This window comes from Plectropomus leopardus, chromosome 6, assembly GCF_026936395.1.
Source record: "Plectropomus leopardus strain MGB_pleo_1.0 chromosome 6, ASM2693639v1, whole genome shotgun sequence".
Classification (NCBI taxonomy): Eukaryota; Metazoa; Chordata; class Actinopteri; order Perciformes; family Serranidae; genus Plectropomus; species Plectropomus leopardus.
Window position 1 is genome coordinate 7,262,409 of NC_142181.1, and position 16,157 is coordinate 7,278,565.

At 40.4% G+C, this 16,157-nt stretch overlaps 3 protein-coding genes across 3 annotated transcripts in view; 1 reads left to right on the forward strand and 2 right to left on the reverse strand.

The window, feature by feature from the left end:
* Positions 1-8,644, reverse strand: LOC121943382 (uncharacterized). Its single transcript, XM_088078604.1, has 6 exons — positions 8,466-8,644; positions 5,595-5,635; positions 5,432-5,501; positions 4,521-4,586; positions 2,174-3,180; positions 1-1,107 (listed from the first exon to the last, which is right to left on the reverse strand). The coding sequence occupies exons 1-6, from the start codon at positions 8,509-8,511 to the stop codon at positions 1,039-1,041; spliced, it is 1,299 nt and encodes a 432-aa protein (XP_087934730.1). The 5' UTR covers positions 8,512-8,644; the 3' UTR covers positions 1-1,038.
* LOC121942997 (kelch repeat and BTB domain-containing protein 8) overlaps positions 6,680-16,157 on the forward strand; it is a 22,090-nt gene continuing 12,612 nt past the window's right edge. Inside the window, exons 1-2 of the mRNA XM_088078603.1 lie at positions 6,680-8,151; positions 13,803-13,971. The gene's annotated coding sequence lies outside the window, so the exon portion shown is untranslated. The remainder of the gene's footprint in view (positions 8,152-13,802; positions 13,972-16,157) is intronic.
* sars2 (seryl-tRNA synthetase 2, mitochondrial) overlaps positions 9,649-16,157 on the reverse strand; it is a 9,216-nt gene continuing 2,707 nt past the window's right edge. Inside the window, exons 3-16 of the mRNA XM_042486906.2 lie at positions 15,837-15,866; positions 15,589-15,729; positions 15,444-15,498; positions 15,281-15,344; positions 14,873-14,978; positions 14,167-14,214; positions 13,821-13,929; positions 13,104-13,149; positions 12,929-13,016; positions 12,625-12,737; positions 12,395-12,488; positions 11,648-11,740; positions 11,490-11,555; positions 9,649-10,137 (exon numbers count right to left, since the gene is read on the reverse strand). Coding sequence (XP_042342840.2) covers positions 9,997-10,137; positions 11,490-11,555; positions 11,648-11,740; positions 12,395-12,488; positions 12,625-12,737; positions 12,929-13,016; positions 13,104-13,149; positions 13,821-13,929; positions 14,167-14,214; positions 14,873-14,978; positions 15,281-15,344; positions 15,444-15,498; positions 15,589-15,729; positions 15,837-15,866 — 1,194 coding nt within the window. The 3' untranslated portion in view covers positions 9,649-9,996. The remainder of the gene's footprint in view (positions 10,138-11,489; positions 11,556-11,647; positions 11,741-12,394; positions 12,489-12,624; positions 12,738-12,928; positions 13,017-13,103; positions 13,150-13,820; positions 13,930-14,166; positions 14,215-14,872; positions 14,979-15,280; positions 15,345-15,443; positions 15,499-15,588; positions 15,730-15,836; positions 15,867-16,157) is intronic.

Here is a 16,157-nt window from a genome sequence, read left to right on the forward strand (position 1 = left end):
AACTGTGAACACTATTTAGCATTTATTGACGTTATCGTCAGTGTTACCAAAAGACAACAAAATGGCTTTAGTGACTCCCTCTTCCCTCGGCTCCTCCTTGGCTTGTTAAGATAAGAGTGCAAAGCTGGCTGAGAACCTGAAGTGACACTTTTAGACCTTGTAAGCTCTAAGTACATAACATCCTGTGGCCACACAAGAGCCACGCTGAGGACAAACCTAACATCTGACACACGTGTCGCAGAATACTTTTGTTCGTGTCACCCTGGTTCCTCACAAACAGTCTGGTTTTAACAGTGCGAGAGCCAAATGAAACGCAATCCTTGTTTCTACTTTATCATCGAAGAAACGAAGAGGAAATAATGACTTACTCCTGTGTAGAAATATCAGTAATACATATCGTTAACAGTCAGAACAGCAGGAACAGCTTACACATTAGTTATTGCACAAAATATATATTGAAATACATATATTACTCATAGTAGGGACACGTTTTTCTCCTACCGAGAATACACACCATCGAGGATGAAACCTTCGGAGAAAAGAAGCGCTGCTAGCCAGTATTCATGACTCAGATTTCAGAGATGATGGTGTTTGTGCGGTCGGCAATCTGTAGTCATAAATAACATTTGAATAAAAAGTGCTGAATGCATCCGTGGCTATTTACAGCTGGAGTGAAATCACCTGTCTACCTTACAAACAGCATTTACAGGTACTTAGACGAGTGAAGATAGACACAAAGATCTTTCAGATTCTCTAGAAAAGTTTGTCTCTTTTCCTAAACACTCACTGAGGAAACGGTGACAGCCTTTTCCGGCCAATCTGAAAGCAGAGATGAAGCAACCGTATGTACACATTCCTTTTTACTAATGTCCATTTACAGATTCACATCTGAGGACATTTCTCTGAGTGCTGTGGGGATTTGAAGGCTGTAAAATGGGAAATGTGTGATCTTGAATGTGTGACTGTGAATGTAACAAAGGGTTTTGTCAGTCCACTGTGTCGTGTGTGTGTGTGTGTGTTCATGCTTATTTGTGTGTCTTATCCTCTGCGAAGCTCCCTCAGCTCTGCAGCGACTTTGCGCAGCTCTGCTTCAATCTCCAGCAGCTCCTGTCGACAGAAAAAAAAAGAGAATACATGACACAGCAATACGGGACATGATGACACAGTGCTTTAGATTACAGCACAAAAATAACTGCAGATATTTTGCACATACTGTATTATGGAGTACCAATGAGCCTAAGGAACATACAAATAAATGATACTTTAAGTACTTTTTCAATTACCTAATACATATTGAATATGTATTGAAAGGGGAAAAATGTTGTTGTTATCTTCCCAAAAAACAATGGTAAATATCAGGGAGAACCTCTAAGACCTGTGACTTCGAGAATGTGGCATTCTGAGTATGAGGATGCTAATTTTGTTGTTGTTTATAATACATGCTTGAGAGTCGGAAACTGCAATGAGCAATATTATCACCAGTCATGACAATGTTGCAACAGCTGGTATAGTTTCACTTTTCACAAGTCTGCATGTGAGACAATGGCAAAATGTGGTCTTGGTTGCACCACAGAGGTGGTTTTGTTTATAGGTTTGTCTGTCTGTGATTCTGTCACCACAGACACAAAGCTTTACAGGTGTGTAGTTGATCAAAATAAGGCTGCGTTCAAAGATAAGGGGCCATTGGCACCCCACTTTATGACCCTGGCTTTGTTTTAAACCCATGATCACAGTAGTCACTACCAATTTTCAAGCAAACAAACTGCTGTGAACATCAGTAATGAGTCCGAGGCAAAATATAACCTAAAAATATTGTGATATTATTTTAAAGCCATATCGCCTTAATTTCATGTCTGTGGTTGTTTTGTGTCTGTTAGAGGTTGTTTTGCTCAGTTTTGTCTTTATTTTGTGTCTCAGTAGTTCCTTTCCATCCTTTGTAGTTGTTTTGTTTTTTGTTTGAGTTAATTTAAGCGACATTTTGCATGTCAAGTCCAGGGGGCCCCCCTGACACGTTTGGCCCCTGAGCCTTTGCCCAGCAGGCCCGTGCATGAATCCGTCTGTGAGAAGTACCACAAATATACCAAATAATGACGCTGTAATTTGTGGGCTGTGACATAAACTGTAAACAAACACGCGTCAGTAATAGTCACAGTCATTATTTGCAGCAACTTACCTCCCCTTCATCTTCTTCCGCATCATCCTCCTCATCGTCTTCCTCCTCCTGCCCCTCCTCATCCTCTCTAACGTACTCATCCTCATCTTCCTCATCCTCATCATCCTCCTCCGCATCCTTGTACCTCTCCCTCTCAAACTGCTGCGTGGCTTCATCGCTCGCTTTCTCCATCACTCTCTTCTGCTGGGGCTCCTTCACCTCCGCCGCCTCCTCCTTCTTCTTGACCTCATTCTCTGTTTTCTCATCTCGCTCCTTATTGTCGTCTCCCTCCTTCTTCTCGCTCTTCTCCTCTGCTGTCCTCGCATCCACGCCGTCATCTTTCTTCCCGCCCTTTGTCTCCTGCTCCTCCTCCTCCTGTACCCGTTTCATCTTCCTGACGAGTTCGTCCAGCTCCTCCTGCTTCTCCTTCCGCTCCCTCTCCTGCTCCACCTTGCTCTTGCTGTCCTGGTCTTTGAGCAGCTCCTTCAGCTCCTTCTCCACCTTCTCCCTCTCCACCATCAGCTCCACCTCATTCTTCCTCCTCTCCTCGATTCTCTGCTTCTCCAAATCCTCCGCTGTCTCTCCTTCCTTGTCTTTCTCCTCCTTTTTCTTCTTTTCCTCCACCTCTTTCTTCTGCTCTGTCCCAGAGCCTTTCTGGATCTCCCTCTCCTTCACCGCCTCGTACCGTTTCTTCTTCAGCTCTTTCAGCAGTTCTTTGAGCTCCTCATCGTTCTTCTCCTCCTTCCCTTTCTTGGTGATCTCTTCAGCCAACAGCTCCTCAAGCTCCTTGGCTCGCTCCTCCTCAGTGTCTGTCCCTCTGTCTTCGATCCGCGGCTCCTCTATTATCTTCTCCTTGGTGTCGTCTTCTTCTTCTACCTTGTCTTCTTTCTTTTCCTCCGTGTCTCTTGGGAGGCTGGTCACGTCACTCTCCTCCTTCGTCTCCTCATCCCCCTGCTCCAAGTCACTTTCATCGTCAGCCAGGTTGTACTCATATCGCTCCTTCTCGTCTTCTCGCTCTGAATCTCTCTCTGTAACAGTTAGACAGCAACAGTCAGTGCCACGTGGTCTAAAATGCATCAGCACATGTGTGCCATAGTGCTGAAGACATTCATATAAATCCAAGAAAGGTAAATGAAACATCAAATTAAACTTGTCCTTTTCTTGCAGTGAATAGTGTGTTGAAGGTCCAGTGTGTAGGATTTAGGGGCATCTTTGGGCAGAAATGGTATATAATATTCATAACTATGTTTTCGTTAGTTTACAATCACCTGAAAATAAGAACTGTTGTGTTTTCATTACTTTAGAGTCAGCTGTTTATATCTACATACGGCGTGAGTCAGCTCCTAGGAATGCTTGAAAAACCAATTTCTTATCGTGGTCCAAGATGCCATTTGGCCCAAAAAGACTTTTTCCCACAGTGAAAATGAAAGAGACATCTGTAAATTAGTAAATATAATTTTTTGAGTATCACAGCCCCTATGAAATGACTTTACAATCACAATCTGATCTATTTGGTCCAATAACAAAAAAAAGGTGTATTAAGAGACCTGGACACAGCGTTGAACCCAGGACCCCATTGATTTCTTGCCAAATTGGTTCAACTGCTGTCCATAGATTATTTGCACTGCTTCCACACTGCGTGGCCTGTAGAGCAGGTGCACAAGAGACTTACACAGGCTGAGTGACTACTTCCAGTTTAGCGGTCTGCTAACTTGAATATGGATAAAATGATTAAATCATGCAACTCTTCTAGACTTTCTTAATGTTATCGATCCACGCAGATTAAATCCCAATAGTGAAACGGGTCATATATATCAATAAAAATGTATCCACTAATTGTCTCTTGTGCAGTGCAAGTCAACGCAAATGTCTTTTTTAGCTGCAGGGCATCATGTGACGGTGTAATTACACTGTTTGGTGTAATTGGCTTCAAACGCATGTAGCTGACTCAGCAGACAGAAGTCTCTAGTGCTTCTTCTTCTATAATGCGGAAGCAGCGCTGACCATCCAGATGATTTTTTACACTGCTGTTGACTGTTTTTTGGCTTCATGAGCCACTGAGCACCTTTAATAGGAATGAACAGGGTCCCGCCTCCAGCGCTGTATCCATTTTCTATTTATACATCCATGCTCCCATGGAGTCTGCCATATTGTTCAACAGTTACCAAACCAAACACTGGCTGTAGAAAGGGCCATTCCCATTTTCACGTTTTTTGCGTTATTTTTTGTTTTTGCATCAGCTACTGTAGTTCTACATGCTTGGGACATTGGACAAGTTTCAGTCCTGCATCCTCACCACTGGATGCCACTAAATCCTACACACTCAACCTTTAAAATTACAGTGTGTCAAAAGTGAAATTGTGCATACCATCATCAGCCAGCCTCTGCAGCTCCCTGAGCAAACCCTGATGTCTTTGTACTTCATCAAGTTCCTCTGCAAAAACAATGACATGCAATATTTCAAAAACACAAAAGTGCACTGAAAACACACGACAAAGTATCCACAAATATAATTCAAGTCAAGTCTGTCGAGTCTTTATTCATCAAGAGCAGTGTGTCAAAACACCCATCACAGATTAGAATAATGGAGAATTTCAGCAAATAAGGCAAAAGACAAAAGGATCTTGTGATAGATTAATTATATTTGTTTCCTGTCTTACATTTTAAAGTCATGTAATGTTAACCCGTCTTCTGCTGTTTCTTGTTGCTATTGCTGCTCTGCATGTCATGCTTATTTGTGTGTTGCTGCTTCATGTTCAGTGCATGATTATTTGTGCTAAAAAGCTATATGTTGTTGCTTTGCTGTTGTTCTGTTCTGGTGTTCTGCTGTTTCTTGTTGCTTTGCATGGCTTGTGCTGCTGTTGTTACATAAATTGTATCATTTTATAGGTTTCAAAGGACTACCACTGATGGCTAACACTGGCACATTTACAGAAATGTTGATTAATTTGTGTTTTCCTTATAAATTAAAAAAAGAAACAAAGGTTTAGAAATTAAACATTTAATCTGCAACAATGTCAAAAATTAATCTCTCAATGTGTTGATTTGTCCCAACAACAGCCCAAAACCTCCAAAAGTTATGTTGATATAAAGCAGAAATTTTTTTTGGCAAATGTCATTTTTATTTTAAAAACAAACAAACAAAAAACACTTAACATATTAATCTATCATATTGTTGATGATGAATTCATGTTGGAGGACTAACTGAATAATTCTCTCAGCTCTCGTAATTAAATACCATAATTTGAGTTTTGATGAATAGATAATTAGAGATGTCACCTGCTAGCTGTGGGCCACATTCATGAGGAGACCCGTCATCATTCAGCGTCTCCTGAATAATACATTCAACCTAGAGGCACAATACAAACACACAATTACTCATTTACCAATTCAAAAAAATCTGTATGATGCAGAATGATAGGGGAATTTAAAAGTTTCTGACCTTTGCATCATTAAGGGGTGAGGTAACCGGCCGGCTTCCCACTGAGGCACGAAACAAGGAAGGAGATGAGAACATTAAACATTAGATTTAGCATTTCTGCAAAAGCACCAGACTATGTTACAGATCTCCACAGATGAACTAGTTTGTTTACTTAGTCATGCGCGGGCGTGGGTGGAGCTGTTCCCTCATTAAGGTAAGTACAGTTACCTTGGTGAAGCGACACAGCAAAGAGGCTTAACCTCCTCTCCCTCTCTCTCCAGGATGCATATATTCCCAAAGGCTTTAGCTCACCGGTAGTTTCCCACCAGGGCTAAATCAGTCGCAGAGCCTGGCCTGCCAGTCGATCATTAAAGGCACACTGAGCTGTGCCATCAACGCCTTTTCTCATGGAGATGATTTGAAGGGAACTAAATGTCAGCGTAGATCACAATCCATGTTCAGCTATCAGCCTGTGACCTTTGCTTTTATTGTTATGTAGCGAGAGCTGGCTGAGGTGTGATATATGATGCTGTTCAATCACTGCACCTCCATTTAGTCAGGAATCTAAATGTCAGCCCACAATGTTTTGGTAAATTCGACACCATCTTTGTCAACTTGATAGGAGTCGACAGATTATCGGCCAATTACCGATATTTGGCATTTTGCCTACTATCTGTATCTACATTTTATATTAATGATCACCAGTAAAATGAATCAATAAAAAGTGCCTAGAAAATGTCATCATGGGAGGAACTTTTACTTTGTAAAAACCTCAGGGAGCTATTCTTATTTAGTCATTTTTTCTTTTAATTTTCACTTGACTTTAGTGAAAATTTAGTTCCCCTCTGCAGGGAACTTGATGTATATGATGCTGAATGTTTCAGTTTTGGTTACGGTTTTATGTTGTTATATTCCAGATTCTAAAAAAAAATCATTTTTATTGTTAATGCATATTGATTTTAAATATCAATTATCTGTCTCATTAAGCACTAATAATCGGTATCAGTATCAGCCCTGAAAAACCAATATCAGTCAACCCCATCAAAGCAAATGAAGTAAATCGAACTTAAATGAAACGTGCTTATGTACAAAAACTTACTGTAGTCTTAAACACAGCACTGCAAACTCAGCTACATTTACTCCCTTCACTGACATGAAACACGTATAAGCTGGATGTTTGATCTCCTCTCTGTGGTGTGTGTCAGCACACAGCCAGATCAGCACCAGTCAGGATCAATAAAGGACTAACTGATACCTTGGCCACTGATGAACCCCCCTGCAGACACGTGAGCTGCCTACAGTTGGGCCCTGTGAGGTTCTGTATGTCCATGTGATGGTGTGCGTACATGCGTGTGTGTGCGTGTGTGTGTGTGTGTGCGTGTGTGTGTGTGTGTGTGTGTGTGTGTCTAAGCTGGGACACTCTATTAAAGCTGTGATCTGGCTCTGGTTTTATTGGCTTGCCTGCTGGTCGACCAAACTCCATGTAATAAATTCAGAAAAGCATCTGCACAAGTCAAGAGTCTTCAGTTTGGTAAAAGACCAAATGATTTGTCTAATTCAGCCTTGACTAAAAATTAGAGCCTCGTCTGAGTCAGGAGCATGTGCCTATAGGGGCTGAGCGATGCACAATAATGAGTTTATAATGAGATTACTCCTCATCTTGTCATTTAGTGCTAAAGTCAGGCTGTTACATTACCTACAGTTGCTGGTTCTGAGGTGATGTGATTTCTTTTTTTAGCTTTAGTTCTTTGTTGGGGTGGGAATTGACCATTTTGCCTTTATGCACTGAGAGAGCTAAATAAAACTTAAAAACACACATCTGCTCTATGTAGGTTATCGCTTTTGTAAGGGACTGTACTTAATTTATTAGAGTAGGGATGCGTGTGGCTGTGTGACTTTAGTTGTTTTTTTATATTATAGCCCTCCCTGGAGCTACAAATATTTTTCCCTGAGTGATTGGGGGGAAATGCATGACCTTCCTGCCACCATAAATTACAATTTTTTCACAGTTTATGGCTATGGTAAATAGTGTGATTTTTCAGATTTTTAAAGAAAATGTGCCTTTCAAACCAACTTGCAGGTTTTGAGGTACTGAGGGTTAAAATAAAAACAAAACATGACCATTTAAAGTTGAATATCCCTAACCTGAGCCAAATTCAAAAACATAATTCCTTCTCCAGAGTTTAAACAATTATTTGGAGTGGCTCCCCCGTTTTGCACCACCCCCTCCCATAAATAATGATCAGTCCCTAACCGCATACAGCGCTCAACGCCACTGCAGACTTATATTTACCATTTTAATACACGGCTCTGTAGGAAGCATTCTCCCTAAAATCCTTACACATCTGAGCAGCCTGAACTCATTTCAGCTAATTAACACGTTTTCACGCAGCTGGCGCGTGTTACCGTGCAGCACGCGCACATGTGCGCCGTTGCGCTCACCTGTGCGGAGCTTTAATTCGCATTTATGTTGATCCAGAGGACTGTCTGGGGGTCAGTGAACACAGATATGTTTGTGTTTAAAATAGCCACCCCAGCCAGCGACAGCACCGTCAGACCAGCACACAGAAACAGAAAGGTAGGCGAATAACAAATTATGTAACAACGCTTTTGTTTAGCCTATTAGTCTAAACCCCGGAGGCTTTCGCCATTAGGTTAGCATACCTGCCACATAAAGTGTCATTGTAACGCATTTAGTCTTCACCATGATAAATACACGCCGGTAAAAAGGATAACAAGGACTACAAATGGAACAAAGTGTGTGAAACACGAGGCTTGTCTCCGGCGCAGCCTGCTGAGATACACACTCGTATTTTTTTTTAAACCTTCATTTTATGCGCCCAATACACACACATACACACACACAGTTAAATGGATGTGATGCATGCTTACCTCCGACGGCAGCCCAGAGAAAAACTGCGGTTATCAAAATTCCCATAGGATCCGAAAAGTGAGGCTCCTGCAGGAGATAACCTTGAAAATAAATAACGGGCTGGATCTTCTTCACACACCCGCCGAGCGAGGTGGAGCCGCGGAGCTGTGTGTGTGTGTGTGTGTGTGTGTGTGTGTCTGTGTGTGTGTGTGTGTGTCTGTGTGTTTGTGTATGTGTGTGTGTGTGTGTGATGGATCAGGTGACTTGTGACCAGATCAGAGCCCAAACCCTGTTAAGGTGCCAGAGATGTCAGTTGGTCGTCCTGTACTTACAGTATGATGACAAAATGCTCCACAGCGGTTAATCTGTGCATCTCTGTAATCAAAGCAGAGGGCTCCAGGGTGCAAAAGAAGCTCCAAAAGAAAAAAAAATAGACACATTAAACGTCTAATTTCACTGCATGAAAATTTTGCTAAATATGCATAGTGAGAATATTAATATAACCGTTTTCATTTTATTTGCAAGATTCGTACAAACATCATCTCCCCTGGTTGCTGGTTAATTACTTCTGTTAAATTAATTATTAATACTTTATAACAGCTGGTAATTTAACACACATTAACAGGCCTGTGTGCCACCTGTGGGACTCTCTGTGCTTCATTTGTGTCATTCAGTAGGGGTCAACCGATAATGGCTTTTCAGGGCTGATAACAATTATTAATACTTAATGAGACTGATAACAGATATTTTAAACAAATATGCATGTACAATAAAAATGAAAATATTCCAGTCTAAATTTAGAATTTGTAATATAACAAACTCCAACCCAAAACTTTGTTTAAATGCCTTTAACAAATGTTTAATCAAAACTGGAACTTTAAAACCATATACAGCAAGTGCCCTGCAACATATTTTTTTAAATAAAGTTCAGTGAAAATTACATAAAAAAGGAATGAATAAAAAAAATTAAAGTTCCTCCCAAACTGACACTTTATTTGCATAAATTGCAGACTGCCTTCCCTGGTGTTGGTGTGTAATACACGCACTTTTTCATTATTTTATTGACAATCATCAGATTTGATTAATTTTATTAATCCCAAAGGAAACTGAAGGGCCAAGCAGCTCACAGTGAAAAGAATAACACAATACAATGAAAACAAGTTTTAAGAACAGATTAAAAAAACTCACAAGCCTTGAAAACACTTAACACTTGTCTGTGTCTGTGTTTTATTTTAATAAAAAGATCCCAAATAGCAGCCCCCATAATCATCCAGGCCGATAATCTGTCGACCCCGATCATTCAGTAAATGTGTAACAGTACCAGGTGTCTGAAGAACCCAACGAGGAGCCGAAACATGGGACAGAAATATAACATCTTTATTGGTCATTATGGCCCTCCTCATGGGTTGGACAACCATTATTTGGGCGAGCATTCAAAATTTCATAGCATTTGACAACATAAGACAAATGTCTTTATAGTGACAGTTAGGTGCGAGGTAAGGCTGCAGCTTCCACCTCAGTAGTTTGCATGCAACTGTGCTTTTATTTATGTCATCTAGTTTTGGGAGCAGGCCTGGGTGGCCGACTGTGCTGGTTGGGTCCGATGTATTTCACTGGAGTGTACTTTGGCTTTTTGATAACTTCCAGGCCCAAATAGGGCTGCAGAGCTCGGGGGACACGAACTGTTCCCTCCTGAGGAGATAGAGAGAAAGGACAGAGGAGGAAAAGAAATTTAAAAAAAAGTGCATTATTATCAACACTGCTGTTAAGTAAACTATAAAAATAAAATAAATAAAAAATCTTTTAAATTTACTAGGTTTAGACTACCTGGGCTGTAGCAAATTTGTGAGAAAATGCAGAGACATTATAGTATCTAACATGCAGTTGCTCTTTGGAAATGCATTAAGGTCCTAAAAATAAAATGAATAAATAAAAATAAATCAAAAAAGACAATGCACATAGTAATATGCATATAGTTTTACTTTGTGCATTTACTGCATTATAAATAAATTAAAAACCCATGTTTATGTAAAGAGATATATTGTCTCATACAGGTAAAGAAATGTGGAAGTAAGTGAGACATTATTATGCAGATTTAAATATTAGAAAGACCAAGGTCACTTAAAATTGTTTAATCGAGCAAAGAAAACCTGCAATATATTGGCACAATGTATCAACCTCAGGAAAATGGAAAAACTGTCAAGTAATAAAGAGGTAACTGCAGTATTATTTCAATATCAGTATTTCTAATTAATTGCATGATAGTTTGCACAAAAATGTTTTGACTGTAAACGGTCACAAGAGGGAGCCACTTCAACACAAGTGGATGCAAAAAAACATTTCATGCAGTGGGAGATGGAGAAGACAGACAAAAAAGGAGGAAACTACACATCCTTTTTTTTAAATCAGGTTTTTTAAAAATGTTCAGAAAAAATTTGTCTGCAAAAGTAAGAATTTTAGTCTGTATTTTAATTGCTGACATACTTTTGATGCTTTTGTAGTGTTTTTTTTTTCATCTGCTGGATATATACATAACAAGTCTGACATGGGATTTTGATTTTACGTTTGCCCTGTACAGAGCAAGATTTTCAGCTGTCGGATATTGTAGGGATACCATATAACAACCTGACCATCATTTGTTGCACTTTCTAATCTTTTTAAGGCATTTCATTGTTGCCCTAGGCAATTAAAATATCCTGTGTGTATGATTTAGTGACATTTAGTTGTGAAGCTGCATATTTTGTGTGTAACAGAACTATGGTGACTAAGCAAAAATGTGAACTGTCTCATCTAAAGCCAGTGTTTGGTTTGACCCTCCTGGGTTACTGTAAAATAACTGCCGCACTGTATGGAAAAGGTCCCGCTCTGTCTGTAGAAATAAATGGCTCATTCCAAGGAAACAAAAAGCAATTATTTTCAATAGATACCCCAATATCCTACTTATTGGACCTTAAAAGTAATTTCGACATCTTGTAGGACAACTTTTTAATGCATTAAGAACTCCAGGAATTTGTGTGAAGTGTGCCCTTTTGTCGGCTTCTTACTTTCGTCTGGTGAGTCTCCAGGATAGCGATGATGGTTCGGGGGATGGCACATGCTGTAGCATTTACCTAGAGAAGAAAAAAACATCACAGAGGTGGTATGTTGCTGGAAGCTAAACCCACAGGAATGTACAGGAGTGCTGCCTCGTCTGCAGTCTTACTGTGTGGGCGTACTGCAGGCTGCCGTCCTCTCTCTCATACAGGATGTTGAGACGTCTGCTTTGGTAGTCTGTGCAGTTAGACCCACTGGAAATCTGACATATATTTGTATACAGTACAGTGAAATAGAGAAGAACTGCATCACGCTCAGCAGCAGTAGAGCTAACGGACTCTGTGGAGCTCAGTGTGGGTGTAAACAATACTCAGGCCTAGTTAAAATGGAAAAAATGTGTCATCTTCTTTAGCATTTTGTAGCTTTGTACAGTCCAAATGTTCAACATTTACCTTCTTATTGCAACACTTTACTCTGACACACTCTGGTCATGCGTGCACAATACAGATTCTGCTCGCAATTATTAATGTAGGAGATAATGAATGAAATATAGGGATTAAAATGCACTTTTCAACCATGGATGACAAATGTTTAGCTTCAAAATATTGAGGTTGTTAAAATAAGCTTCACAGATTTTTTGGTCCGCTTTTCTGCTTTCAATGTTCACAGAGTTTAAAATGAAAGGTTTAGAGGAATAATTTACGTATGGGTTTTGACTATCATGGGAAAGGAGTTACTAATGATGTCAAACTGAAGACATGTCTGTGTGTCTGTCCACGCACACCCTGCAGCATGTATTTAAAAAGACAAGTAATAATCATAAGAGGTCTTAGTTGACATCCGGTCATTTCCTCCTGCAGAGTTTACCTGTAATGCCAAAATTAGGTATACAGGTGACAGATATAATGGGACTGACCTCTCCATAGCTGCCCCTCCCAGGCATCCATGCTTCGATGTCAAACTTCCTGTATGCTGGAGGACCCAGTTCCTGTGTCGGCATGTCCAGTACTCTGAGTAAAAATACACAAACATAGCTTGGATTTAAAAATTTGAAATATCCTGTAAAATTTAATGGATTTATGAAAAAACAGGGTCACTCAGATTGTGTCTGTGTGTGTGTGTGTGTGTGTGTGTGTGTGTACTAACCTGTAGTGAAGTTCCAGTGCAGAGAAGATCTCTTTCTGCAAAGAGACAAAGTCCTCTAACAGCTGAGAGCTCTCTTCTCCTGTCTCATCTGCTGTCACACCAAACATCTCTACCTGGACACACACGCACAGTTAATTTGAAAAATTAGCATAATTATAGTGTGGGTTCTTGTTTATATGATTAAAAATAATTTGCATTCGCTTGTTATCAGCCAACAAAAAATCAGCAGTGCACATATTGCAATTAATTATGGAATTGATTGCTAATAGGACGTGGTATTGTGAGACAGTGGACTTGTTGTAACCTTGTTGAAGTGGTGCACTCTGTAGAGTCCCCATGACTCTCTGCCTGTGTCCGTCTCTGCTCTGTAGCAGGTGCTGCTGCACACCGTTCTGCAGCAGATGACAGATCATGTCAGCCAGAATTACTCCAAATATAACACAATCTGCAGCAAACTCGGGATGAGGGCAGCTTCTCACCTGACAGGCATGTCTTTCCAGTTTACTGCATGATCCTTGAAATAGCCTGAAGAGGACAGACACACATTCAAACATGTGGTGACACACACAATGAAGCTCAGTTTGTGCAGATTTAGGGCATGGTTATGCATGCCCCACAAATTAGGCTGCTTCGATTCAGGTGGAGTTCGACTTCGGTGAACTCTGACCTGCGAGGTTCGCAGCCTTAATCAATAGTGAAGAAGTATGTATGAAGGGAGTCATTGATTATTGTGGTGTCTAACCAGATGAGATTTTATGATATTTGCCATGAAAAATACAAACTGTCCCATATGACGGACACTGCCTGGCTGGCAGTGAATTGGGAGACAGGCACGGCACGTAAGAAAATAGAAAGTATCCTATTAACATCATATTTAATTGCATTTGTTAGTTAGCTTTCCGTGTGTGTCACACTCAACATTGACGACATTAAGTACAAATACTGCCTCGGCCACGAATGGTCACTCATCTGCACTCGCTCATGTGTGACCGTGCCCTCAGAGAGCGAAAAAATCAAAATGCCTGTGTGTGTATGTGTGTGTTGGTGTACTGATAGTGTGTTGGGCTTTGAAATTTCGTATGAAATCCAGATGAGGTGACAACGTTACTGATAATTGATTGCTCGACTGCAGTTAAACCTCATTGTGCATTAATACAAACACACTGTATTTTCAACAGTGAAGAATGAAGTCTCACCTGCCACTCCGACCTCTCCAGTCCCAGCCAGGTTGAGGTCTGGGAAGCGGTCCTGGTCCAGTGAATAGACCTGAGAGCTATGAGCGTTGGGCAGCATCCCACAACCCTCCTGGAGGTGGACGAAACAGAAGGATGAAAAGAAGAGGGAGAGGTCAGTGAGACAGCTCTGCTGTCTTGAGTGTTTTGTTGCAAAATATTTTATTGGATATTTAAAATTTTGTGCATTTAAATCTTGTTTTTAACTATTACGTTTAGTATCTTCCATTGAGTCGAACTGTGTTATTATGACAACACCGATTAATACCAGGTATGTTAGAAACAGATGGCACAAGGCTCTGTTACTCACAAACACTGCCCCCCGCAGCATGTCAGGTACAACCATGGGAATGAAGCCCTGCAGAGGTCAGAAGAAAAACTCAAGTTTGACTAAATGTTAGAGGGATACTGATTTCAACCAGCTTTGTATTAAAACAATGTGGCTACTATGTGTATGCTTCGAAGAGTATCGAGCTGATCACGCGCCCTTCTCGCTCTCTCAAAGTCGGACCAAAATCCGGTCAAACAGTAAAACGTTACTTTACTGTCTCTTTTTTGCCTAAATTGTTTTCAGAAACATATTTTATTGCCCTGTTTCGCTGTAATGGCAAGAGTTGGCAAACAGGATGTGTAAAAAAAAACCCAGATAAAACGATAAAACTAAGCAGCTCTGATGAAATATGAACCAAGATTCTGTTGCATATTTCTCACCCTGAATGTTTTCAGAAACATGTTTTAATTTACCCTTTAACTGTAATACGAGATCCAGGGCCGGCTGCACATTACGTCATCCAGCAGCGAAGAGTGCAGCTGGTAATTGTATACTTTTTCTGTTTTCTTTGGTCCTGCAACACCAGTTTAAAAGTATTTGTGCCTTTCTGCTGCAGAGACGGCCTTATCTTATGTGAGGTCCCTGTTTATTCGGCGAAATACTTCTTTAACAAAATGATAACGCACATTTCATTGCAAACTTTATATCTAATTATAAATATAAATATTTCAAAACGCATGCTCACCCGCCGCTGCAGTGTGTCGAGGGCAAAGTTTTGGAGTGCAGTCTGAAGTCTGGCCCCTGCACCCCTCAGATAGTACGACCTGTGGCCGGAGACATGAGCTAGATGTCTGCAGGAGAGGAAAGAGGAACACAATGTAATGATACCCATTCATATCAAAGAGCTTAATGTTAGTTAAATGATTAAAATACTAGGGTATTAATCATACAAAATGACATTTTGCTGCTTATTTTTTGGGAATCTTTGCTTACCACCTGTAGGCTGGCTAAAAAGAAAAAACAAGCATTCTCTCTTTTTTTTAGTTTTCTATCAATCATGTGAACAAAAGCTTCAAAAGAAACATTCACAAAAAACACAGCAAGTGGAATATCGAGTGGGACAGGAAAAACCAAAAATTAGAGTCAAGCTCACCTCTGCCTGATCAGGCCCAACGCCTCCCCCAGCTCCACATGGCCTTTGGGTTTAAAGTCAAACTCTACAGCAGAGAGAGGAGATTATGAGATTTGCATTTTTAAAAACACACAAGGGTGAAGCACTTTAGATAATTATAGATGTGACACTTTAGATCAGTCACCTGGTTTCTGTCCGACCACCTCCACCACTCTCGCCTGGCTCTCATCTCCAAGAGGCTGCAAAAGGAAAGACGTACTTTTGGAAAATTCAAACTACACTTACTTTACTCCGCGTGCGTGCATGTGTGTGTGCGTGTGTGTCCTCACCACATCGGGGTGTGTGGTGTTGGGCAATCTGAGCGCTCGTCCGTAGTGTTCCTCATCCAGCTCAGCCTCTTTGGGGTAGAGCTGATTCAGTCTGATGCGGATCTCTCGGCCCCTCTGCAGAGCCTGGGTGTACTCAGGCAGCTGTGCGACAAACAGCACGGACTCAGAGCTGACAGCAGAGTAACAGCGCGAAGACCGACTGATTCAAAAGTATTTAAAAAGTTTACAATTTAAAGTGCCAAACTTACGTTGCCAAGGGCTTTCTTGTCGTTCTTGTTCTGCGAGGAAAAGATGATTAACAGGTGCATATCTGAAAATTTGAATATTGTGAAAATGTTTTTTTTTCTGTAATTTAATTCAAAAAGGTAAACTTTCATATATTCTATATTCATTACACGTAAATTGAAATGTTTCATTTTTGTTTTAATTTTGATGATTACACCTCACAACTCATGAAAATCAAAAATCCAGAATCTCAAATTATTAGATTTTTTTCTAAGATCATTCAAAAAAATGATACAGAAATGTCCAACTTCTAAAAAGTATGTTCATATATATACTCAATACTT